Source organism: Cydia amplana, chromosome 19 (genome assembly GCF_948474715.1).
Source record: "Cydia amplana chromosome 19, ilCydAmpl1.1, whole genome shotgun sequence".
Taxonomy (NCBI): domain Eukaryota; kingdom Metazoa; phylum Arthropoda; class Insecta; order Lepidoptera; family Tortricidae; genus Cydia; species Cydia amplana.
In genome coordinates this window covers 4,166,715-4,191,004 of record NC_086087.1, presented here as the reverse complement: position 1 = coordinate 4,191,004, position 24,290 = coordinate 4,166,715, and the positions used below count along the sequence as shown (strand labels likewise).

Here is a 24,290-nt window from a genome sequence, read left to right as displayed (position 1 = left end):
AGATGTGTAAACTTTTAAAACAATATGCGGTAAATTTCGCTGTCAAAAGTTGACGTTTGACAATTCAGTCACCACAAACCATGTTGCAACATACAGCATCATCTTAAACGACTCGCGGGCACTATTTTTCCTTAAGCTTTACATATCTTATACACTTCTAAGTCTTATAACAATAGCCTTATACCGTTCAAGAAATAGGTACTGAGATTTACACTTGAAAGTTTTACTTACATAAGCACTTTTAGTGTCGCAACCAATTGTCAAAATGAGAGATAAAGAAAACTAACTAATACATTTCAATTTACGTAAGTAAACTTTACAGGCGTAAATCTGTATGCTTGATATTTGTTTTTTATTACAGACTAATCTTACATGTAACTTTCATGTGTTCCTTTCCAGTCTTTTCTAACTCTAGCTTGTGTAGTTTAAATAATATCGGCGAGGGAGTGACGAGGAAGTCCCTCAGGCAGTATATAGAAGTGTTCGCTATCGTGGGGAATTTCGTTGCTAGTTTACCGAGGCCCTGCGAAGAAAAATACACCTTAATACCTTGCCAATAAAACTTAAAATGCCACTGATGGTTTAAATATATTTTCTCTTTATCTGTCAAACGCACATGTTGAATAACAGATAAGAACAACCGAATTAGAATCGGACTATGCTAACTCTGGCTCGACGTGGAAAGAGTGTGAAATTGTCACCACACACTCACAAAACGCCAATTACAAAAAATATTTTTAGGGCTCATTTAGACGGTGCGAGAACTCGCATACGAGTTTCATTACATTGCGTCATTTGATCGGTCGGCTGAATTGATGTAACCTCAATGATCCGCAATGTAACTAAAATCGTATACGAGTTCGCACGTCGTCTAAATGAGCCCTTAGGGCTGAATTAGACGGCGCGCTAACTTTCATTGCATTGCGGGTTTTGATCGGTCGGTTGAATTGGACGTAACCAACAGTCCGCAATGTAACTAAAATCGCATGCGAGTTCGCGCGCCGTCTAAATCAGCCCTTATTCTAGAATAGGAACACCACAAGTGTCATTAAAAAGTGATGTAAGCGACCGGATACGGAAATAAAAAAGTAAACTCTATTACCAACACCTAAAGATGATTTGGGATTGAAAAGTGTACTTACTTCAAGACAGACCATGAGGAGAGGCATATGCGCCAGTATCAATTTATGATTGTGATTCGAGTTTATTTTCTCAGTGAGACGGCCACACAAGGAATCGGCTCCTAAAATAAATAAATTAATATAAATTATTATTGTAACAATCGATCATAACTACTATAAGTAAAGTGGAATATTCGATATTAAACTTTCGTGAGACATATTTTAAACTGTTTAGACGACAACAGTTTCACCCACTTGAATTTCCTAACAACACACGAATTGCAGCTGCCGCGAGCACTCGAGCCTGAGGAAGGGCCTCCGACGGGCTCGAAACTTGTCGCCAATAGCGACTAAAAATTCAAGTGAGTGAAACCTTGACGTCTAAACAGTTTAAAGTGGAATATGTACTAATGTTAGTAATATATTTGTTCATTTTATAAAATCATTGCACTAATAAATTATATAACTAAATATTAAGCATTTTATGAAACAATAGGACTTTGGAACAAACTATTAGTAGGTATTGAAATCGAACGAATTTTATCACATTTTTCAAACTTTAAACCGATTCTTCATTTTATAGCAATACTACATTGTTTTAGCATCAGAAAAGTCAGTGAAGTTTTTATATAATATTTTTTGCTGAAAATGTGAAAATACAAGTAATCGCTGCTTTTTCGAGGAAATTACCAATTGAGTACTGTTTTAGAAATAAGTTTTTGGCAAAAACTTAATTTTTGATACAAGCTTTTATCGCTGACTGTACTTTTCTTACGACAGACAACTAATACTCATCGAGACAATTCTAAAAACCCCTAACACAATTAGGTTGCGTTGTTTCATCCCAGAGTTCCTATGGCCACCTCCTGTCTCCATCATCAGATCAGTTCGACAGAACCATATTATTGTATTGTCATCAGAACTACATACAGCTGCCAATTTTCATGACGCTACGATCCTTGGAAGATGGTTAAATTAGTTACCTTAGATTCCATTACATAGTTACATACAGGTCGACCTAATAAAAGCTTGTTAAAACGCTTGTAGACGGAATTTCCCGTATGACAGATTAGGCCGCATTGGCCTTAAATGAAAGTTATAGATTAAAAAAAGAAGTAGGTATAGTCTAAGAAAAAAATTGTGCCATCAAGCTTATCTTTTTGAACGAAATTTTCATAATCTTTACACTATACAATAACTCTTTCTTTCTAATGCTAAAAAGGTAGTTTGCGTTATTCATAAACGGCTGCTAACTTAATCAGTTGATGATCGTCGTTTGTCCCTATCTGTCGTTATGCCATAGAGAGGGACAAACGACGATTATCAGCTGATTAACTTAGCGTTTATGAATAAGGGGGTATGTAATTAAAGCTCTCTCATGCAGGTGTTAGCTCCGTCAGGGCTCGGGGTCACTCTGAAACCCACGAATGTACCTATTAATATGGTTAGAGCGTTTATAAGCGCCGGCACTCCACACTCCTCATCCACTGGAAATATATAACGACATATACATAAATATACATAACAATAAAATATAGGCTATCCTAGAAGCTTGGATCCTGGTAACATAAAAGGTAAAGATATGTTTATTTGATAAAAGGACCATGGGCAACTTTGTATGGAGCCTGGACCCAACGCCGACAGAAATGAGAGTAAGGTCATTAGATAGGTATTTCTATGTACTTCATTTTGTTCTATGGGCACCGAGCGGAATTCCATTGCAGAACTGAGATATTGGTATTGTAGCCAAAAATGTCGTCACCCTTATTACCTAGGCAATAGAGTCCAAGTAAGTAAATTAATTGCTGCAGGGTAGATGTTCGCGCACCGCCGGGCGAGCACACCGAATGATTTTCCGCGCTCGCCCGGCGGTGGACTCTATTGCCTAGGTAATAAGGGTGACGATATTTTGACTAAAATACCAATATCTCAGTTCTGCAATAGAATTCCGCTTGGTGCCCATAGAACGAAATGAAGAACAGAGAAATACCTATCTAATGACCTAACTCTCAACTCTGTTGGTTTTGGGACCATTTTGACGCATAGTCCTTTTGTGGTGAACATAATTGGAGGGTACGAGTAATCTTTTCCACGTACTTTTTAGTCGAAATATCGCTCTTTATGGTCAAATTCGAGTAAGTAACCCGTATAAAAAAAATTGCTACAATATTCCTGTCGCATCGCCAGAGGCCCAGACGGGCAGATCACCGCGGAGTTCGCAATGACGTTGACCTTGAACTTGTTGACTGTGGCGAAGTTGCTCTCTCTGACGCGACTGCAGCTGTCTCTTTCTAACGCATGAGTCACATGATATACCTGTCTCATCGCCAATGGCCCACACGAGTAGGTCGACGCACGCCGAGTTCGCCATGACGTTGACCTTGAACTTGTTGACGGTGGCAAAGTTGCTCTCTCTGTCTTCCTTCTCTGACGCGACTGCTGCTGTCTCTCCCTAACGCATGAGTCACATGATATACCTGTCTCATCGCCAATGGCCCACACGAGTAGGTCGACGCACGCCCAGTTCGCCATGACGTTGACCTTGAACTTGTTGAGGGTGGCGATGTTGCTCTCTCTGTCTTCCTTCTCTGACGCGACTGCTGCTGTCTCTCCCTAACGCATGAGTCACATGATATACCTGTCTCATCGCCAATGGCCCACACGAGTAGGTCGACGCACGCCGAGTTCGCCATGACGTTGACCTTGAACTTGTTGACGGTGGCGAAGTTGCTCTCTCTGACGCGACTGCAGCTGTCTCTCTCTAACGCACGAGTCACATGATATACCTGTCTCATCGCCAATGGCCCACACGAGTAGGTCGACGCACGCGGAGTTCGCCATGACGTTGACCTTGAACTTGTTGACGGTGGCGAAGTTGCTCTCTCTGACGCGACTGCAGCTGTCTCTCTCTAACGCATGAGTCACATGATATACCTGTCTCATCGCCAATGGCCCACACGAGTAGATCGACGCACGCGGAGTTCGCCATGACGTTGACCTTGAACTTGTTGACGGTGGCGAAGTTGCTCTCTCTGACGCGACTGCTGCTGTCTCTCCCGAACGCATGAGTCACATGATATACCTGTCTCATCGCCAATGGCCCACACGAGTAGGTCGACGCACGCGGAGTTCGCCATGACGTTGACCTTGAACTTGTTGACGGTGGCGAAGTTGCTCTCTCTGACGCGACTGCAGCTGTCTCTCTCTAACGCATGAGTCACATGATATACCTGTCTCATCGCCAATGGCCCACACGAGTAGATCGACGCACGCCGAGTTCGCCATGACGTTGACCTTGAACTTGTTGACGGTGGCGAAGTTGCTCTCTCTGACGCGACTGCAGCTGTCTCTCTCTAACGCATGAGTCACATGATATACCTGTCTCATCGCCAATGGCCCACACGAGTAGATCGACGCACGCCGAGTTCGCCATGACGTTGACCTTGAACTTGTTGACGGTGGCGAAGTTACTTTCTCTGTCTTCCTTCTCGGAGGCGTCGTGGTGGCGCGACTGCAGCTCTGTTTGACCGCTCAGGAACAGGCATTTCACGAATTCCTGCACAATTAATGGATATGTATAAGCTTTACATTTTAAAGTTAAGACACACAAAAAATAATTAATGTTGTCGAATTGACATTTTAGTATTGGGCTATAAAAACATGGTAACGTATGTAACATGAGGTACCAAGTAGTGTTGTAAATAACGTTTATTTTTAGGCTTAAAAACTCGAGCCCTCAAGACTCTTAAGTCTTGAAGACTCGACTATATTTGAGAATTGTATTTATTTATTTTACGCGTATGGATTTAAGAAATCGTCTTTGCCGCCTTTGAGGCGTTAAGCCTCGAGAGTCTTAAGGGTTCGAGTCTTTAAGCCTCGAAATGAGCGTTATTCACAACACTAGTACCAAGTGATATACCAAGGTGCAGTCTAAAGTTTTAGTTGTTTGTATGGCAAATCTGATAGTTCTTTAAGGATTGATACAGGTACCATACTTAACGATAATTGGTTCTAGTATTTCGTCTGGTACAACATGTACATAATGTACAATTCACATGAAGCGCTCACTTGCACTCTAAACTTCTAATGTAATCTTACTCGAAGCGTACTCGAAGAGAGGCCTATGCTCAGCAGTGGGCGATAAACGGCTGATATGATGATGATGATGATGATGATGATGATGATGAATCTTAACTTACTTGCACATCTTTGGTGAATGGTCCGGGTAGATCTTTCTGGTGCTGTAGTATCTCTCTCAGCAACGTCACCATAACTAGGTTCAGCGTCTCGGAGAACGACTTGTACGGGAAAACCTGGTTAAGTATCACACGTATTTTATAAGCTGGCAATGAAATTTAAACCTACTTCCAAGATAATAAGGTTGATATTAAAACGGAACATTTGGGTGAATTTGTTTACAGATTCCGTATCACCGTGCGGAAATTCTTGATCGATACTTCGGGGGTGTTACGTACTGTCAGCAGCAGAAGTTGCTAAGCGGCCATGGTGTTCAAAATGATCTTGTCGCGACTCTATTGTTAAGAGCATAAGAGCGTGTCATGGTAATTTTGAACACCTCGCCCGCTTAGCAACTTCTGCTGCTGACTATACGTGTGCTGGCTTGCTAGCTAGAACCGGACTGGAGGTACCCGCAGATCTTCTTATCTACCCACACATGTCAATTTATAACAGGGAGAAAAGAGAGGGCCTTATTTCTAGTAATTATGTACGTATGACAACACCACACAACATCTGGAAAGCATAGGACCCATTTTTCACGCTTGTTTTTGTGAAAAACATAACGCTACACATACATACATTACACACATTACACTACATTTTACATTAGTACTAGTAATTCAAACGTTATAACAGACAACATAAAACATAAGCTTGAGATATTCTTAAACACAAAAACAATAGGGTATTTGACTAATAGTCAGATCAGTATCTTTTTCGAAATGTCACAACACTCACAACGATTTGCTACTATGGAATTTATATGAAACACTAGCATGTGCCGTCACAATCAAATTACCTACTCTTTATTGTTTTATACGGGTTTTAAACTGAAAATTATGTCTAAAAATAACTGCTGTCTACGTTTCTCTAATAATCTGGTGCTTTATATCTTGCATGGTGTAAAACAATTTATTTTAAATACAGTCATCATACCCTATAGTTTGGAACCACAGACAATCCAACCTCTAGACATAGCATAGTCGCGCTACCCCCTCTGCCACACATACGGTAGCGTTACTCCATCTTCGAGTCAATCCCGTGCCGTGATTGGTTGAACGGACCAATCACGGCACGGGATTCGCTCACCTCGTCCCCCCGCACCCCCGTATTTTTGGCAGCATCGGTTTCATGAAAGAATTGGCCTAAGCTCAGTCTAGAGGTTGGATTGTCAGTGTTTGGAACACTCAGAATTATAGAAACATGCGTGAATGAATAAAATAGTACCTGTATTTGCCCAGCCGCGTAAATATCATCGGCCTCCTCATCCAAAAACGCCAGCAACTCTTTGGTCAGCAACTTCTTCGCATACGACAGAATGTTCTGCAAATATCTCACGTAGAACTGCACATTTATCCTCCTCTCTGGAGACTCGGAGAACCTCATGTATGGGAACTGGTTGAAGCTAGACCCGAACTTGTGGAAAAAGTAAGTCGTAGGGTCGTAGGGGACGGAATGGTAGCTGTTAAGAGATCCCCTTTTTACGCCGCCGTCTACAGTATCGTTCCCGTTTTCCATAATATGCTCTACTGGATTTAAATTTCCTGATAGAGATCTGGGTATGATCGGTCGGAATTGGTTGAATTTCCTCTTTTTGTCTAGCGTGGAGTATTCGAAGTTGGGTTCGGGTTCCTTGTTTTTGACTGGGCTGGGCGGTTGGGGAAACAGGCGGCAGAGGAGAGGGGGGTCGATGGTGGCGAACCGGCCCATGGATCTCGCGAGACCTAGAAATATATAATTGTTTAATAAATATCTCGCGATAAGGGACCCCTTTCATAGCCATCCTTTCATTTCATTTATTTCATGCAAAAAACCAAACCAAAGGTGTTACGTAAGGATTTGATACATGGTAACCCTGCAAGGGCGTAGCACTGACTTAAAATCTACTTTCCTTAGACTCCTTAGAGGAAGCCTGTGCGATGAACTCTTTTCAACTCATTTTTAAAACAAACCTATAAGCACAGGTATAGTCCCCTTGCACAGTTGCAGTTTGGACACCGATCCGCTATAGTCCCTGGTCTGATGACAGTCCAGGATGACCTGCGTGAGGCTCGCCATCAGCTCGATCTGCGCCGTGATGATCTCCTCGCGCAGCGGCGGCTGTTTCGTGGCCACGTCGGACAGGAGCGTGTTCAGGCAGAAGCTGAACTTCTCTGACATGGGGATACCTGTTAAAAAAAGATTAAGATGATTCTAGAATGCGCGAATGTGGTACGCGATACACGGCTGTCGTGAACGCTGCTCGCACTGTTAGTGCTTGAGAAAGGAGACCTAGGCTCTCCAAAACATGTCGCGCGAGTGACTTAAAACAAGTGAGTCTAAATCGTAAAATTATTCGATGTTAGTATGTCCCACAACTGTTTAAATTCGATGATTCTAGAACGCTTTGGGTATGAGTTTCAGTGGTACAGTTTAGAGCAGAAATATGTTCCATAGCTAATAGGTGTGTCGGCGAATTAAGAAGTAAGGGACATAATTTTGAGTATGCACCCATATTTTTACATATGACTGTACAGAAACAATGTATCATATTAACGTAAATATTAGTCTGCGTCACATTTTTTCTCTGAACAAAGAATCTTTTCTTCGGCAACAAAATTCAACACGAATATTTGGGTAAAAGTTGAAATTGATTACAAATATCATACTAATGGGCCGATTTAAAATATCTCTGCATTTTTTAAAAGTAAATTCCGCTAATAAAACTAATTATAAAATATAAAACAACACAAATGCTAAAGGACATACATAAACGAAGTAGTAAAATTAACGTCAAATGCATTTATCAATTTTATACTTTATTACAATCGTATAAACTCCAAAATTGCAAACATGAGATTGATGTCATCTGAACCCAGCCATATAGCTCATACTCATGAGTCATAACACCGAACACTTGATTAAATATTAGGGTGTATAAAAGATGTGAAACATGTTGGTATGCCAACTGTTCGAGTTGATTAACTACACAATGTTGTACTCATTTGTTATGCTCTTGCTGGTAATTGTTACTATGGCAAGTTACTTTTTTTTTATAATATCATTATTTCATTATCCACTATTAAATGGCAATTCGCAATCCTTTTTTCAAACCATAAGGTCCACAGTTGGTAGGGTCAGTGTTGCTTTTAGTAGGTATAATAAATTGTCAGGTGACTAAAAAAAAACTCACTCCCTAATTACAAAAATCAACCTTGTTTTTGTACTACTATGGTTCACTATGAAAAAAATTATAACTCTCCAATCTCCCGACATAAACTGATAATGATAATCAATATCATTATAAATATTAATTATATTATTTTTTATTTCAGAGTACCCAAATAACCTTTCTGAGTAAGTACCTAAAATTAAATATATAATGACATTGAAAAAATAAAATTAAATGATTGATGTTCAATTTTATATTCGAATTTCAACATTCGAGAAAAAAATCAATTATTTATGCACCAATTTATTCATAAAGCCGTACAGTGTAAGGTCGTACAGTCACCTGCAATAATATGTTACACAACAAAGGCCGCAAAAATATCTAACACGATCTTATTTGTAGCGCAATAAGAGTGCGTCACATATGCGGCCTTCATAGAGTAACATATTATTACTGGTGACTGTACAGACCGATTTATCAAAGCTCATAGAATACACAAAGAACACATAATTATAGTTTTATATACGGTCAAGTTGAATACGAAAAAATATTTCAATCGTTTATTTTGCCCCCAAGAGTTTCTCCTGCCCCTGCGTTACTTTTTTCCTATCAGCCGAGCTAGCACAGGAGTGGCGCAACTGTATCTCGCCCGCGAGATAGACTACCCGTCCCTCTTTAGTTAATACAATTACAAAAGGATGGGTAATCTACCTTGCGGGCGAGATACTGTCGCGCCGCTCCTGTGTTAGGCCTAATGACTTTAACATTATCTGTTTAGATGCTGCCCCAGCCTCACATTACCATAACGCATTCCGATCTGCAGTGGAGCTTCCAGTGTGTCCCATATAAAAACCATATGTGAAATAAATAATTCAACATATTTATATGGCATTTTTTATTGTCAACAAACATCACCCTAAGACATCAATTCAGCAATTGAGTTTTGTGGGGCTATATTTACATTAAGTGTTTGCCATTTATTGTATTAAAAAAAAATTGTTGGTCAAAACAATTTGTTAGTAAATAAGAACAAAAAAAAACTATACTATACTCATGCTTTTCTTTTGAGTGCTAGTACTAGTGTAAGACAAAGATAGTATGATTCTCTCTATGTTTGAAATGAGACAGTCCTTTGACAAACTATATGTGACTAATTAACATTATTAATGTGTAAACAATCTTATTGCCATATTATATTAATGGAAAATTGCATATTTATGGCAAATGTTTTTCCCACCACACTATACCAGAAAGCTGCTAGTCAAAGGAATGTAAACCTTTAACACAGTTATTACATTCCATATTTAAGTGCAGCAGCATGACAGCTTAGTCCTTAGAAATATGGATCATAACACCTGTACAGACTGTTTAAATTCCTTTGATGAGTAAGAAGCACCCCACACCAGTTTCATATGTAAAAAAATAAACTTACGGTCACCACTCTTTATCCGGCACACCGACTCCTCAAACTGAGCCGTAGTGAGACACTTCAGCACCTTCAGGAAGTACGGATGCAGCTTATCCTGGTGCTGCATGCCGCTCTGCAAGTAGTACAGCCCTAGGGCTATGCAGGCCTCCATGCTCCGGGTTGTAACTACGAGTGTTGAGCTTGCTTGCGGGCATAGCATGAACAGGGTGTTTACCTGTAAGACAGCAAAAAGTCTTATTAAGAAAATGAATAATATTCGTAACAAGAGCTGTTGATCGTGTAAGAATTGGTGCTATGTAGTGCATAGCATGTATGGTATAGTTTCTTTAAGATTTACTGAAAATAAGAAGAAATTTGTTGAAACAAATGTTTGTTGACTGTGATGTTTTCAATTGATTTTCGAATATTGTATGTAAGACAATATACAACACTTTAAAGTTTTTCTAAAATTTTTCTTTGTTTTTATAAAGTCTAAATATAAATAAATTATAAAAAGATACATTTTTTTCCATGTGTTTACATCACTTTATGAATATTTTGATAACTTGTTATAATTTTACCACGCATGTTATCTTGGAAAAAGAAAATACAAAAATCTCCAAAGTTTCAAATATTTTCAAAAAAATATAATTGCTGTTTGCCAAATGTTGCTGAAAAATGATGGTGTAAAAAGCAAGCATGTAATAAATCCCCACCATGGGTTCAATCATACAAAAAATGTACAGAAACCATCCTATGAGGTAAGGGCTTGAACTATGACAGGTCAAGGCCTCAACAAGATTGATCTTTACAAATTATACAAATAGATTTAAGAATTGAAGAGGCTAAAATAATGGCTACAATTACTTTTGACTTGAATGTTCATAAGTTCATATCAAAACGGAAATGATGAGGTTTTGATGAGATCATAACAAACAAATAGGAAATTTATCAGTGGTGCTAAACATCTCAAACAGACCCATACATTTTTCTAGTATTCATAAGATACGTATCTGTTTATCAGGAATTGGTCAAAGTTCAAACACCTATAAATTAAAAACTCTATTACAATATGTGTCCTTGTTAAAAAGGGATTTCGCAAAATCCTATTACTCAAGATATGACTTACTTTTTCCCATGGTGTCGGCTGTATGTTGGACAGACAACGGGCCAGATGTTGCACGGTCTGCTTGAAGAATTCGTTTTCGTCCATCGACATTGTTTATGTTGTTATTATACTAATCATTTTTTATTTAAATAATAAGTTAGTCACTTTTCCATGTCGCCCATCAACACAGGCTGGGCTGACACTGCTGACAGTAAAGGCAGGGTTGCCTGGATAAGTCTGCATTGATTTTCAAACTAGTGACGTGACCCAAACACCATACGCAAACCCGTTAACCGGTGATCTACGCTGGAGCAAGTAAACGACAGTTTAACATGCGCATGATTAGCTAAGTTCTTCTGCTGATTGCAGATCATGAAGCTTGATCATTCTGTTCAAAGAATACAAATATATTTGCGCAAGTATTTTTATTAAGTTTAAGCATTTTATCGAAGTATCCGAACGTATTCACGTTGACGTAAATTGGGTTAGGTTAATTGACAGTTACGTTTTTCAAACGAACGGAAAACAGACGAGACGAACTCAAAAGGCGGGTTTTGGAATAATTAGAATGAATTAGTGAGCTATCACAATAAAATAATTTAAAACTAATTTCCGCAGGCGTTATAATATGTTAATTAAGTCTCAAACTGATTCTAATTCCAAAGTAAGTATCTCGTTCATGGATTCATTTTTTCCCAGAGTTCAAAATGAAACTGAGGTTGTTTTTGTTGTTGTAGATGATGTCCGTGTATAATTTCAATCGGAGCGGCAGCGAGATCCGGCAAGAGTTGGTGCGCGTGTTCAGTGCGGGCCGCGGGACCGCCCTCGAGCAGTGGAGTGCGCAGGCCGAACTTCTAGTGGAACCGGTTGGTTGGGATGCTTTGTGGAAACTGTCGAAACAGTTTTGCAAGAGGTTTGGTAAGTCAGTTAATTAAGTTTTGGTTCTTGTGGCTAATGAGTTTTTGTACAATTTTCGCAGCAGAATATTATGGGCTTCAGATGACTGACCATAAGTATAACCCACGCATTTGTGCTACATCGAATCAAAGCAAATAAAAACTGCATATAATATATCTTGGCAAGTTTTTTGGGGTGGCTATGACTTTCTAAATATCTTATAAGAAGTTCAGAGGAATTAAAAATAACTTACGTAATTTTCAGAGGTCAGATTTCCATGCATAGCATATGTGACAGTGTCATCCGTGGACTTTGAAGCGCTGTCAGCATCTGTGGAAGTACTTAGTGTGCAGCATGAAGCGGTGTCACTTCCGGAGACAGTGGAGGATGTGCCATTAATAGAGCTTTGGCCGACTACTCAGCAGCGGGAACAATGCCTTAATGATGCTACTACGGCAGAATTTATTGATTTGTTAAGGTAACTGTTCACCATTATCAGACAATTGTAAATGTAATTAAGTCCCTAAAACATCTTATACTTAAATCGTGATAGAGGTATAGAACTAATCACCTTTGACTATCGAACACTGGGTAATAAGTAACCCTTATTTCTACCTAATACCAGTCTCATTCTAATTTCTTATCTCTTGGTGGTTATTTGGAACTTAGGTGAGTCTAGTTCAGAAAATGATCATTATCATTCAAATTATTTTTTTGAATTTCAATCACTATTTTTATATCACTCTTGTTATTCTTTTTAATATATTTGATAACATTGACTTGGATGTAAATACACAAATTCTGATAATGTCTGATTCAAGCCCTCATCTTTGTATTGTTATCTCAACTATTTATTCATTCTAAAATTAATAAAATGAAATAATTCCACAGATTCTACTACACCAACATCTGGATGCCCTGGGACGACCAAGACGACAAAGTAGTCCTTCCCAACACAATTGAAGACCGCATGCAACTGTGGATGGACACGTACGACGGCACCATACCCAACTGTGTTGCTCGCACTATAACTCTGCTACGGAGCAGTGCGGTTAACGCTTATGAGAAACTGAAAGAGCTGGACTCGTCTATTTGTGACAGGGGATTAACTGATGAAGATGGTAAGATTATTTTATACAACAGTCATACCACAGAATATTACAAGTAGGCTGCCTAATTCCAAGGTATGCCTCAGTCACTAGTTATTACAAAAACTGCCATTTGAGTTATGTGACCATTGTGACCCAGGGAAAATGAGGCCTTTTTAGGATTAGTATGAACCCTAAAGCTCTGGTTTGCGACTGCCTTACTACTAGATCACCTGCTGCAATGTGCAGCAGTGATACTTGGTCATACTCTACATGTCAAATGTTACAGATTCCCTCCTGCCCCCATCATACATATCCCTATATGCGGAGATGAGCGCCCGCCTGGACGGGCTCATGTCAAAATGGACGCTGTATGAGAACCCGCTGATCCGGGAACAGTACCTAGCCAAAGCAACGAGCAAGTGGCAGAAACACAAGGCACAAAAGAATGTGAGTAGTTACTTAGTGTACAGTCGCCATCAGATATATCGGAACGATCAAGGCGCTCACAAATATCTGAACACGCCTCTATTGTCAAGGCGTTAGAGTGCTTGTTCAGATGAAAATATCTACCTAGATGCCTATACTATACGATAATGATGAGGGCCTGCTCAATAGAAAAAAAGTGCGAGTCGGACTGGCGTTCCAAGGGTTCCGTACCTTACCCAATTTTTAATAATGTATTTTTTATGTGGAACGTGAATGAAATGTCTAAAAAACCCGTAGGGGTCGGATCAAAAACTAATGGCGTTATTCATAAACGGCTGCTAACTTAATCAGTTGATGATAGTCGTTTGTCCCTATCTGTCGTTATGCCATAGAGAGGGACAAACGACGATCATCAGCTGATTAACTTAGTAGACGTTTATGAATAACGCAGTAAGTAATTAAGTCCGACTCAAGCTTCACTGCATTGTACATTGTATTTTAGTTATTAGACGGCTCTTTTTAGTACAAAATTAATTAAGATAATAATTTTCCAGGTGGTAGCTCTCTGGCAAGGCGGCTCAATCTCTGAATTCGAGGAGATATCCAAATTCCTCCGCTCCCGGGTCTCTAAGGATCAGATCCTCAGCGTGCTGGTGTCTGCGGAGGAAGCCCTGGCACTGGAGCCTGAAGACATGGTCGTGTGCAGTCCCAACTATGAGCTGCCTGAGATGCCGCTGTCACAGATTTCGCTGTGCAGTTTCAAAGGTAACTATGGTTTTAAAGTAAGTAATCAGGTAAAGGAGACGTATAGTTTGACGTCGCAACATATAAGGTAAACGTACTGGTGCTTTTTTTTTTTTTTTTTTTTTTTCTCCTGGCTTACTCCCTGCAATTTTGCCCAGGGTGAATTTGCCAATGTCGGTGTTGACTTTCACACGTGAGGAGAATGTTCGGTATAATAATTTTGTATTTTTGGAAGGATGTAGTTGGGAAACCCTAAAAACAAATAATTGTTATGAACATCACAGACAAACACATGACGAATACAAAAATTAGCAAAAAAGCGGGAAGCGGGTGACAGAACGTTAGTAGTGCCAACATGAAGGAAGTGGAAGAGAAGAATACTTTATATATATAATATATATAATATAGATAAAGATATAGAGTATAAATTGACATGAATTAAACGAGTTAAATTAGAAAAGATAAGACGTTATTTAGAGTTTAATGTTATTCGTTTGTAAATATTTAATTAGGATAGAAGTTAGCTTAGTATCCATGTGACAAAGTAGCGAGCTAAAGCATATAGGTCTTGGAACATTTTCGGGTAATACATCGTACAGCGAGTAGCTACATTTTGAACAAGCAAAGAAGATGTGGTCCAAGTTGCCCTCATCCAACCCACATTCACACATTGAATTCGCACGGACACCAATCATAGCCAGAAATAACGGGGTACATACTTTGCCTAAGCGTAAGCGACAAATGGTGGATATTACCCATTTCGGAGAAGTACGGAATCGATAGAACCACGGTTTTCGAGTAATTCGAGGTTGTATACAGCCATAATGTTTACCGGTCTCTAATCTAGAGGTATCCCATTGTTCCTGCCATGAATCAAACATATCAGATAGTGCACAACTCAACAGGTCAGTACTGTAAATTTCCTGTTTTATTGATCCAATCTCAATCGCCTGTTTTGCCCATATATCAGCCATCTCATTACCTCTAATACCACAGTGGCTTGGAACCCATCCGAGAACAATATGTAGGCCCCTCAGTTCACACCTACGTAGCACAGCCTTAATTTCAAGGATCAATGGAAATTTTGCTTTAAATTTGAATTGATTGCCTACAATTGCCTGCAGGCAACTCCTGCTGTCAGAGAAGATAATTGTTTTTTTAATGTTATGTGTGTCTGCATATTTTACCGCCTCAAGAATAGCAACTGCCTCACCGGTGAAAATGGATGCTTGAGGAGGACATTTAAATGGGAGGGCAATATTGTACCGAGGAATCCACACCGCTGCTCCCACGCATCTTGTAGGATCCACCTTAGATGCATCAGTAAAAACCGGTAAGTATTTTTGCCATTTTTCCAAAAATTTATTGAGTTTGTTGTTTGCCCCTGTATCATTTTTGAAAATTCCTATATCTAATATAACTTTTGGTGAGTATATTAAGGTCTCAAACGCCACTTCAAATAAAGGGTTAGTACCAGATTGGTATACACTGGGGTGAATATTAATTAATTTTGAAAAAGAAATTACTATTCTGGGAAAGGCTTTATATGTCCAATATCGGTTTTCAGTGACCTCCAGTGCCAGTGCTCGCAAGCGTGGAAGCAGCAAGTGGTTGTTATAAGAGCTGGCTTTAATCAAGAACCTGTCGGCGAGGTATTGTCTGCGTAGAGATAACGGCGGTTCAACACCTTCCACCTGCATGCCATTTTTGGGAGAAGGAAGCATAGCACCTAGTATGATCCTTAAACATTTAGCCTGTATAAGGTCTAATTTATCTAGGCCATCCTTATTACAGGGTTCCATTAAAAATGACCCATAGTCCATATGGCTGCGTATGATGGCATTATATAGTAGCTTCTGGCAATAAGGATGGGAGCCCCACCAGACACCTGACAACGCTCGCAGAATATTAATATTTTTCTCACATTTACCCAGTACATATTTGTGGTGTGAGGTGCCAGACATTTTGTGGTCTAATATAACACCTAGAAATTTTACTGACTCTTTACTTGGAATCACAACACCACCATAACGGACATCTGCGGCAGGCATGATCCTTCTGCGACTGAAAGTCACTACACAACTTTTTGTTGGTGATAGGGTCAAACCATGTTCATCAAGCCAATCCTTGAGGTAACCCAAAGCTGTATTTAGACTAGCAGTGGCTTTGTCCATTGACTTTGCTGAGGTGTATAAGACTAGATCATCAGCATACTGCAAGATATTACAGAAGGATAGGACAGATTGCTCCAAGTCGTAGGTGTAGATACTGTAAAGTAGGGGGCTGAGCACCGATCCTTGCGGAAGACCACGCCACAAAGTTCGAGGAGGGTAATAAGAATTACCATTCCTAATTTTAATTGACCTACCCATGAACAATTTGGTGACAATATGTACAATCTTCGCGGGAATGCTCAGATGTAGCATTTTTGCCCTGAGCACCGGAAGAAGGACATTGTCGTAGGCCGCAGAAATATCTAGAAAACATCCCAGCAGATATTCGTTTTTTGAAAGGGTAAGTCGGATATCAGTTGCTAAAATATTTAAACTGTCCATTGTACTACGGCCCTTTCGGAAGCCAAACTGCGTGTCAGCCAGGATACCTTTGTTTTCCACAAACCACTCCAATCTATTTTTAACCAGATGCTCTAATATCTTTCCCATTGTCGCGGAAAGAGCAATCGGGCGATATGAGCTAGACTCGTCTGGGTTTTTAGACGGTTTTAGGATTGGGATAATAACTTGGGTCTTCCAGTCAACTGGAATCTCTCCCGTGTCAAAGGCGTGGTTTAGAATACCAAGCAGATACTCTTGTGAATATGAATTTAGCTTAGACAGGAAACAGTATGGTATGCCATCCTCTCCAGGTGTAGTATTTCTCAATCCACTAAGCACTAGACTGAGCTCTGAATATGAGAAAGGCATGTCCAGGGAGCTCAAGGTGCCTGACAGCGGGGGAAGTAACAAGCAGGATGCTTCAGGAGCAGTTGGCGGGGCAAGTCTATCTGCAAAGTCTGACAGCCAAGGAGCATCTGTGGTGGGCATAGACTCTGGATGAAATGAACCCCTGAACCTCTTTATGTTCCGCCATATCAGTGATGGAGGGGTTCTAGGAGATAAGCTCTCGCAGAATCCCTTCCATCCCCTCTTTTTAGCCTTTGCTAGGAAGCGCTTTGTACGTGCCGAGATTTTTTTTAAAGAAATGTAGTCATCCAAATTTCCGGAATTGTTGAAAGCCTTTTCAGCGGCATCTCTTTCCTTAACGGCTACCGTACAGTCCGCGTTCCACCACGGGGGAGATGGGATTTTAAGTCTAGCAGGTTTCTTTTTTGGTATAAATTTATCGGCGGACTCTATTAACACATTTTTAAATTTTAAATATTTTTCAACTTGACCCATTTCGCTCGTGTCCCATTCTTTCATATTTTCCTCTATAAATAATGCATAATTGGGCCAGTCTGCTGATTGAATTTTGTGTTTTAAAAGAGGTTCAGGGGAGGGAGTTGGGAGAATAGAAGAAGGCTTCGTGATAATAATTGGGAAATGGTCACTGCCAAACGACTGGCGTAATACCCTCCAGGATAATAAAGAAGACAAACTAGGAGAACAAACAAATAGATCGAGAACTGACTGGGGGTTCTGACCTGGGTATACCCGATGCGTGGGAGTACCGTCATTAATAACTCCTACATTGATTTCATCGAATAAATCCAACAGGGCAGATGAAAACGCATCCGAATGGTATGACCCCCATGACATATTGTGACAATTAAAGTCCCCTAAAATTATAAGAGGAGGTGGAGCCGATTTGAGAATAGAATTTAATTCATTTATATCAACTACTTCAGTATGGGGAATATATATAGAGATGAAATTAATGCCCATAACCTTGGCAGCTACGGCATTAATCCCATCCGAATGAGGGGGGATAGAAATTTGGGAGAAAGGGTAACCGTGTTTGATCAACAACGCACATCCGGCGCGTCCATCATTACGATCTTCCCGGAGACATGAGAAGCCCGGCACTCTGAAAAAGGCTCCGGGGCGTAACCACGTCTCCGAAATGGCCGCAATAGTCACACCGTGATTGTTGATGAGCTGAATAAGGTCAGGTTTTTTTGGAATAATGCTTCGACTATTCCATTGTAGAAATGTGACCGGGGGGGCCGTTATGAAATGTAAGTCTTTCCGCGAGTGTGATCATTAGGGGCGCAACGTCGTTCGGTAGGCAATCGCTCCACTTAGCGATTATGTTTGTTAAGAGTTTTATACAGAGCTCCATTAGGTCTTCATTGGGAGTGATTCTATTGTAGGAAGAAGAATCATTCAGAGCATGGCCATTAGGAAGTTGAGGTGGGGGAGTTCGGACAATATTCTTGTGAGCCTCTCTATCATAACCCGGGGAGAGAGAGACCCTCGTCCGGGGCGCTCGGTATACGGTCTTACGATATGATGTGGTGGGCGGAGGGGTTGGCATGAAAGTATTAGGGTGGCCTGGGGACTGGGAAGATTGTGAAGAGTCTGTAACCGGTTCAAACATGACTCTTGCTACATCTGAATATGGCCTGCGAACTGCTGAGAACTGTGCCGCTGCTTCTGCGTATGAGATGTTCTGTTCAGACATGGCAAGTTTAATGGCCTTTTGCCGACCATATTCATTGCATACTTTTTCTGTAGCAAAGTGTCTGCCTGAACAAAATATACATGTCACATGTTCTGGAGCTACATTGCATCCATCACCGGGGTGTTTTTGTGCACACTTATAACATCTGGCATCAGACCGGCACTGTGTTTGAATATGTCCGAACCTAAGGCACTTCCTGCATTGAATAATTGGCAGTTGATATACTTCTACAACTAGTGAGGTGTAGTAGGCGAAGATTTTTGATGGTAAGGATTGCCCTTCAAAAGTAACCACCACCGACTGGGTTGGTACCCAGGATGGGGAGCCATCATCCTTTGTCACCTTTCGTTGCAGTCGTCGGGCCTTAAGGATTTTTCCTCTACCTTCTTTGAGGTTTGTGCCGTTGACTAATTCCTCCATAGACCAATCCGAAGGAACTCCTCGCACAACTCCCATACGCGACACATGGTATGAGGGAATATCAGCTATAAACTTATGTTTGTCTAGTAACGGGTGTTTTAGGAAGCTATTTGCATCAGCTGCTGTGGAGAAAGTTACTGCTACTCTGTTGCGACCTACTGATTTAATACCACCTTCTTTCTGGATATTATTAACATTTGCTTGAGTAAGCAGAAGGCCTACATTGATGGGTTTTAGAGAAGCATTGGAAGATGGCGCAGACTCTCTGGAGACATGAACTATAAATGGTCCATCATCTTCGGCATTGTACTCTCGGTATTTGCTGTCTAGACTGGGGTGTTTGTATAAGTGTGGGTTGAACTCGTCTGAATTATTTTTGTTTGAATCAACCGTATTAATTTGACTTGTCTGGGCTGGATTATTTTTGTTTAAGTCAACCACATTACTGTTATTAGGCTCAACTGTATTAATTGTATTACCCGACTGCTTGCCGGCCTCTGACGGGTCGATTACTATTTTTTTAGGAGAAGGCTCCAGCTTGGTCGGTGACAAATCCAAGTTACGTTTACGTGAGACTGTCTCCCAGTTCATGTCATTATCATCAGCCTCGTCTGGAGGCTTCTCCTTCTCGTTACCCTCCATCTAAACGCCTATTATATTTAAATATACCACCACCTGATTAGTAAACAAGGAAAGTTGTTTTATTTATGGGAATATAACCTAAAAACGAACCACTCACTCAACGCGCTACTCCTCAAATCGTACTGGTGCTTGACGCGGTCCCACAGTACATGTCATCTTGAAACTTGTCATTGTCAATAGAGGTGACAGCAGGGTGTCATCTATTGGGCATTAGCATGTCGAGCACTAGTACGTTTACCTTAAGTGACGGCGTGTTTTTGGGCAGATCGGAGCGAAAGTTATCCTGATTTTTAACAAGCTTTTATTAGGTCGACCTGTATGAAGGTAACTAATTTAACCATCTTCCAAGGATCGTAGCGTCATGAAAATTGGCAGCTGTATGTAGTTCTGATGACAATACAATAATATGGTACTGTCGAACTGATCTGATAATGGAGACAGGAGGTGGCCATAGGAACTCTCGACCTGTATGTAACTAACATGTAATGGAATCTAAGGTAACTAATTTAACCATCTTCCAAGGATCGTAGCGTCATGAAAATTGGCAGTTGTATGTAGTTCTGATGACAATACAAAAATATGGTACTGTCGAACTGATCTGATGATGGAGACAGGAGGTGGCCATAGGAACTCTGTGATGAAACAACGCAACCTAATTGTGTTAGGGGTTTTTAGAATTGTCTCGATGAGTATTAGTTGTCTGTCGTAAGAAAAGTACAGTCAGCGATAAAAGCTTGTACCAAAAATTAAATTTTTGCCAAATTTTTTTCTTTGGAACTTGTAAAATAAAGTTATTGTTTTTCATGTCAGGCGCCACACTCAAAGCGGCGGAGATGCGAACCTGCCTACTGCAGCTAAGCGATGACTGCCGCCTGCGAGACCTAACCCTCAACTGCGCGCTCGTCAACACCGTCATAGTCATGCGCCCGGGCACGCTGCACGTCGCCAACTGCGCGCTATCTGACGATTCTGATACTTGTCAGGTACGTATAACCCACTACCGTCATTTTTTTTTGACGGAGAAGGAATGCATTTACGCACGGTGTGTGGGACTCGCCGCTCCTTATCGCTCTCTTGGCGAGAGCGGGGAGGGGGGGGGATTTGGGCTGTTAGCTGCTGTCGCGCTGTCTGACGATTCTGATAGCTGTCAGGTATGTTTATCTCCGTTATAAAAACTATCTTAAGTCTTTTCCCGGCACTTAAATTATCTCCATACCAAATTTCTTCTAAATTGGTCCAGCGGTTCAAATATGAAGAGGTAACAGACATACAGAGTTACTTTTGCGTATGCGCAGGCCTTAAGGGACACATAGCCTTACCTACTACCTATTTATCTATTAGCCTACTATATTACCTACTAGCGACCCGCCCGGGCTTCGCACGGGTTAACAAATTATACATAAACTCTTGAATCACTATCTATTAAAAAAAACCGCATCAAAATCCGTTGCGTTGTTTTAAAGATCTAAGCATACATACTATAGACAGACAGCGGGGAGCAACTTTGTTTTATACTATGTAGTGATTTGAAAGTTGAGTCTGATATGTCTGAATTGAATTTCGTATGTTAAAAAACACAGTTTATTTATTTATTTCAGAGTGACTTCGCGCAAGGCGTTATAGCGATGTTCGGCTCAAAAATACTCATCGAGAACTGTACGTTCGACAACTTCTACTCGGGAATAGTCGTTCACAAAGGCGCCCAGGTGATTTTTACAAGCTTTAAAAGTTAAAAAGTTAGGTTTCGGCAGATTAGAACCGCCGAAATACCAGACTAGACTGTTTGGCCACTAGCAATAGTTTCCAACAGTTCTTACAGTTCTTTTAGATTGCTATGTTGTTGATAGTACATTTGAAAATTTAATTTTTGAGTCTAATTTATTTTTCTTAAACACATTCAGGTGGAGTTAAGAGGCTGCAGCATCAGAAAATGTGGTGTCGGCATCCAGATCTACTCCGGGTCCTCGGTGCTGCTCAACGACACCAGCATCTCTGGATGCTCAGAGCACAGTGTGCGCTGTGAACTAGACAAAACAGCTGGCAAGGACCTCAGCAGGTCAGTTCTTCACCAACTATGTGTTATTTGAGTTTTTAGGGTTCCATACCCAAAGGGTAAAAACGGGACCCTATTACTAAGACTCCGCTGTCCGTCCGTCCGTCCGTCTGTCACCAGGCTGTATCTCACGAACCGTGATAGCTAGACAGTTGAAATTTTCACAGATGATGTATTTCTGTTGCCGCTATAACAACAAATACTAAAAACTGAATAAAATAAAGATTTAAGTGGGGCTCCCATACAATAAACGTGATTTTTGACCGAAGTTAAGCAACGTCGGGCGGGGTCAGTACTTGGATGGGTGACCGTTTTTTTTCTTGTTTTGCTCTATCTTTTGTTGATGGTGCGGAACCCTCCGTGCGCGAGTCCGACTCGCACTTGGCCGGTTTTATGTTTTCCGAGCAAAGCTCGGTCTCCCAGATATTTAAATGTTAATATGAAGCAAATACATATTCACTAAAAGTCCTCATTTTCTTTCCAGTATCAAGGAACTGGAAATAATGCCGAACTGCAGGATTGGTTCCGGCGACATCAAGAAGGAGGTTCTCATGGTTTCGCAAGATGCCAGCTTATTATAAACCTTATGGAGTACAGATAGGGTGTATTTTCAATTTTTATGGCTCGACCACGGAATGCACCATCCAAGCGTCACGAGCGTGCACGTCCCTGACGCTCTGAGGGTCTACCGCGAACCTCCTCTGTCTCCCTGTCACACTTACGTACGAATTTACAGGTGCGACAGAGAGGCAACACGTCGAACGTGGTTCGCGGTAGGCCCCTCTGAGCATGTGTTTCGTTGCCCTCGGGCTAGCCATTGATAATAACGATTTTTGGTATAGGCTCAACCCTGTCAGAGCCACAATCGCGAAAAAAAATTTTGTATGCCGAAAAAAATGAGATTTATTAGGCATAATGTATGAACTTGAATATGTTTTTCGCTTTACCTAACGGTTGAAAACATCTTGTATTGAAGTTATATGTACAAGTATACAATATTTGTCATTTATTCTTCGATCAACACGGAAGGGATGCGGCATTCGCACTATTTCCCCTCTGCCTAGGTACAAGATCAACTGATCTAGCGCGGGTAATAAAACTAGTTGCGCTCGAATTTTTAACTAGACCGAGTCTAGACGCGCGAGTGAACACAGCAGCAGAAAAAATGCCTAATTGCTCGGTTATTTGTTGTAAAAAGAGGTCGAGGACATCAAATTTACAAAAACAAGGTGTTACATTTCACATGTAATATTTTTTTTACATGTCATACGTTTAATTACATTTAAACACAATTATTATATTTTAGTCTCATGTAATTGCTGGATTTATCGATTTTGCTCGCCCAGTACAAATTGCGGATCGGTCGAGCGACAAATCCGACTTCTCATCTCTCAGAATACAATAAAATTCTTCGACGTAAATGTGTTAGTGTGCGTGTTGTCACACTTGTACTCGTCCGTACACAAAAAGAGATCGAGGTTTGCAAGATTTGTTTTTGACGTGTGTCATTTTGTGGTCATTTTCTATGTATTTGTGTCGTCATTACAGATTGGATTTTGTATATAAGTGTGTGAGAAGTGCGACTGTGTGCACGTTCCCCCCCGCGAAAAATGGCAGAATGATTTGAATGTCAAGATATCGCTTGGGCCTATCCCTTCCGACGTGTCGGAAGCCCGTGTTGATCGAAGCATTTATTAGTCAAAAGATACCACATTAATTGTCGATAAGGACGTTTTCTGATTGTTTTGGTCAGTAGTGCTTTATTGCCCAGGATATGTACCCTTTTTCTTAAAACTACATAAATTATGGCAGCATGTTTTTACATCACTATGTGGGTTTTGTTTTAATTCATTCTAAATTAACTTAAAATTACGGTTAGGGCTAAACTTCAAAACTAGTATAGACAAATATAATGTTTTATTGGCTACGTAGTACGTAAAGAAATATAAAACTAGGGACCAAGCTAAAAGCCGTAACAGACTACCGCACCAAGGTCGCGGTGCGGTAGTCTGTTATGGCTATAACACTCAAAATGATAAAAAATTGCTTTAACAAACTTTGTAATATGTTAATTTTGTGTTTAGTAAGGCTGTAAAACAATTACGATGATAACTCATACACGTAGCCAATAACTTAATAAATATGTCTTCCTTTTATAAAATGTGTTTATTTTTTTCATGGTGTGCCCTCCTAACCATAACAGCCGTAAGTACATCTTGTTTTTACGCAAGTGTGCGCGGTCAAACTAGCATAAGCCCCCTCCACACTCTTGCGCGAAGACGCGAACGCGAGTGTGGGAGCCTAAAAACTACTTACTGTTGTGATTTGTGATGCATCATGCCAGGCGGGGCAGAATTTTTATATACT

General features: G+C 40.5%; 2 protein-coding genes across 3 annotated transcripts in view; one reads left to right on the top strand and one right to left on the bottom strand.

Annotated features, from left to right (window-relative positions):
• LOC134657275 (phosphatidylinositol 4-kinase alpha) overlaps positions 1-11,223 on the bottom strand; it is a 71,725-nt gene extending 60,502 nt beyond the window's left edge. Inside the window, exons 1-9 of one of the 2 annotated variants that reach the window (XM_063512856.1) lie at positions 11,049-11,223; positions 9,944-10,154; positions 7,313-7,528; positions 6,588-7,084; positions 5,321-5,434; positions 4,500-4,677; positions 2,555-2,608; positions 1,143-1,243; positions 373-523 (exon numbers count right to left, since the gene is read on the bottom strand). In XM_063512856.1, coding sequence (XP_063368926.1) covers positions 373-523; positions 1,143-1,243; positions 2,555-2,608; positions 4,500-4,677; positions 5,321-5,434; positions 6,588-7,084; positions 7,313-7,528; positions 9,944-10,154; positions 11,049-11,138 — 1,612 coding nt within the window. In that variant the 5' untranslated portion in view covers positions 11,139-11,223. The remainder of the gene's footprint in view (positions 1-372; positions 524-1,142; positions 1,244-2,554; positions 2,609-4,499; positions 4,678-5,320; positions 5,435-6,587; positions 7,085-7,312; positions 7,529-9,943; positions 10,155-11,048) is intronic. The other variant, XM_063512855.1, reaches the window with a different exon arrangement.
• A 347-nt stretch (positions 11,224-11,570) lies between these two features.
• LOC134657316 (protein nessun dorma) lies at positions 11,571-22,538 on the top strand. The gene is made up of 10 exons (XM_063512890.1): positions 11,571-11,691; positions 11,765-11,945; positions 12,189-12,402; positions 12,816-13,045; positions 13,302-13,462; positions 13,996-14,206; positions 20,681-20,853; positions 21,469-21,576; positions 21,772-21,926; positions 22,408-22,538. Exons 1-10 carry the CDS (start codon positions 11,656-11,658, stop codon positions 22,502-22,504), a joined length of 1,566 nt encoding a protein of 521 aa, XP_063368960.1. The 5' UTR covers positions 11,571-11,655; the 3' UTR covers positions 22,505-22,538.
• The last annotated feature ends 1,752 nt before the right edge of the window (positions 22,539-24,290 follow it).

Coding starts and splice junctions, on each gene's coding strand:
- LOC134657316 (XM_063512890.1), top strand. CDS start 11,656: ATGTTAATTAAGTCTCAAACTGATTCTAATTCCAAA. Junction 12,403..12,815: donor GAATTTATTGATTTGTTAAG/GTAACTGTTCAC, acceptor ATAATTCCACAG/ATTCTACTACACCAACATCT. Junction 21,927..22,407: donor GCTGGCAAGGACCTCAGCAG/GTCAGTTCTTCA, acceptor TTTTCTTTCCAG/TATCAAGGAACTGGAAATAA.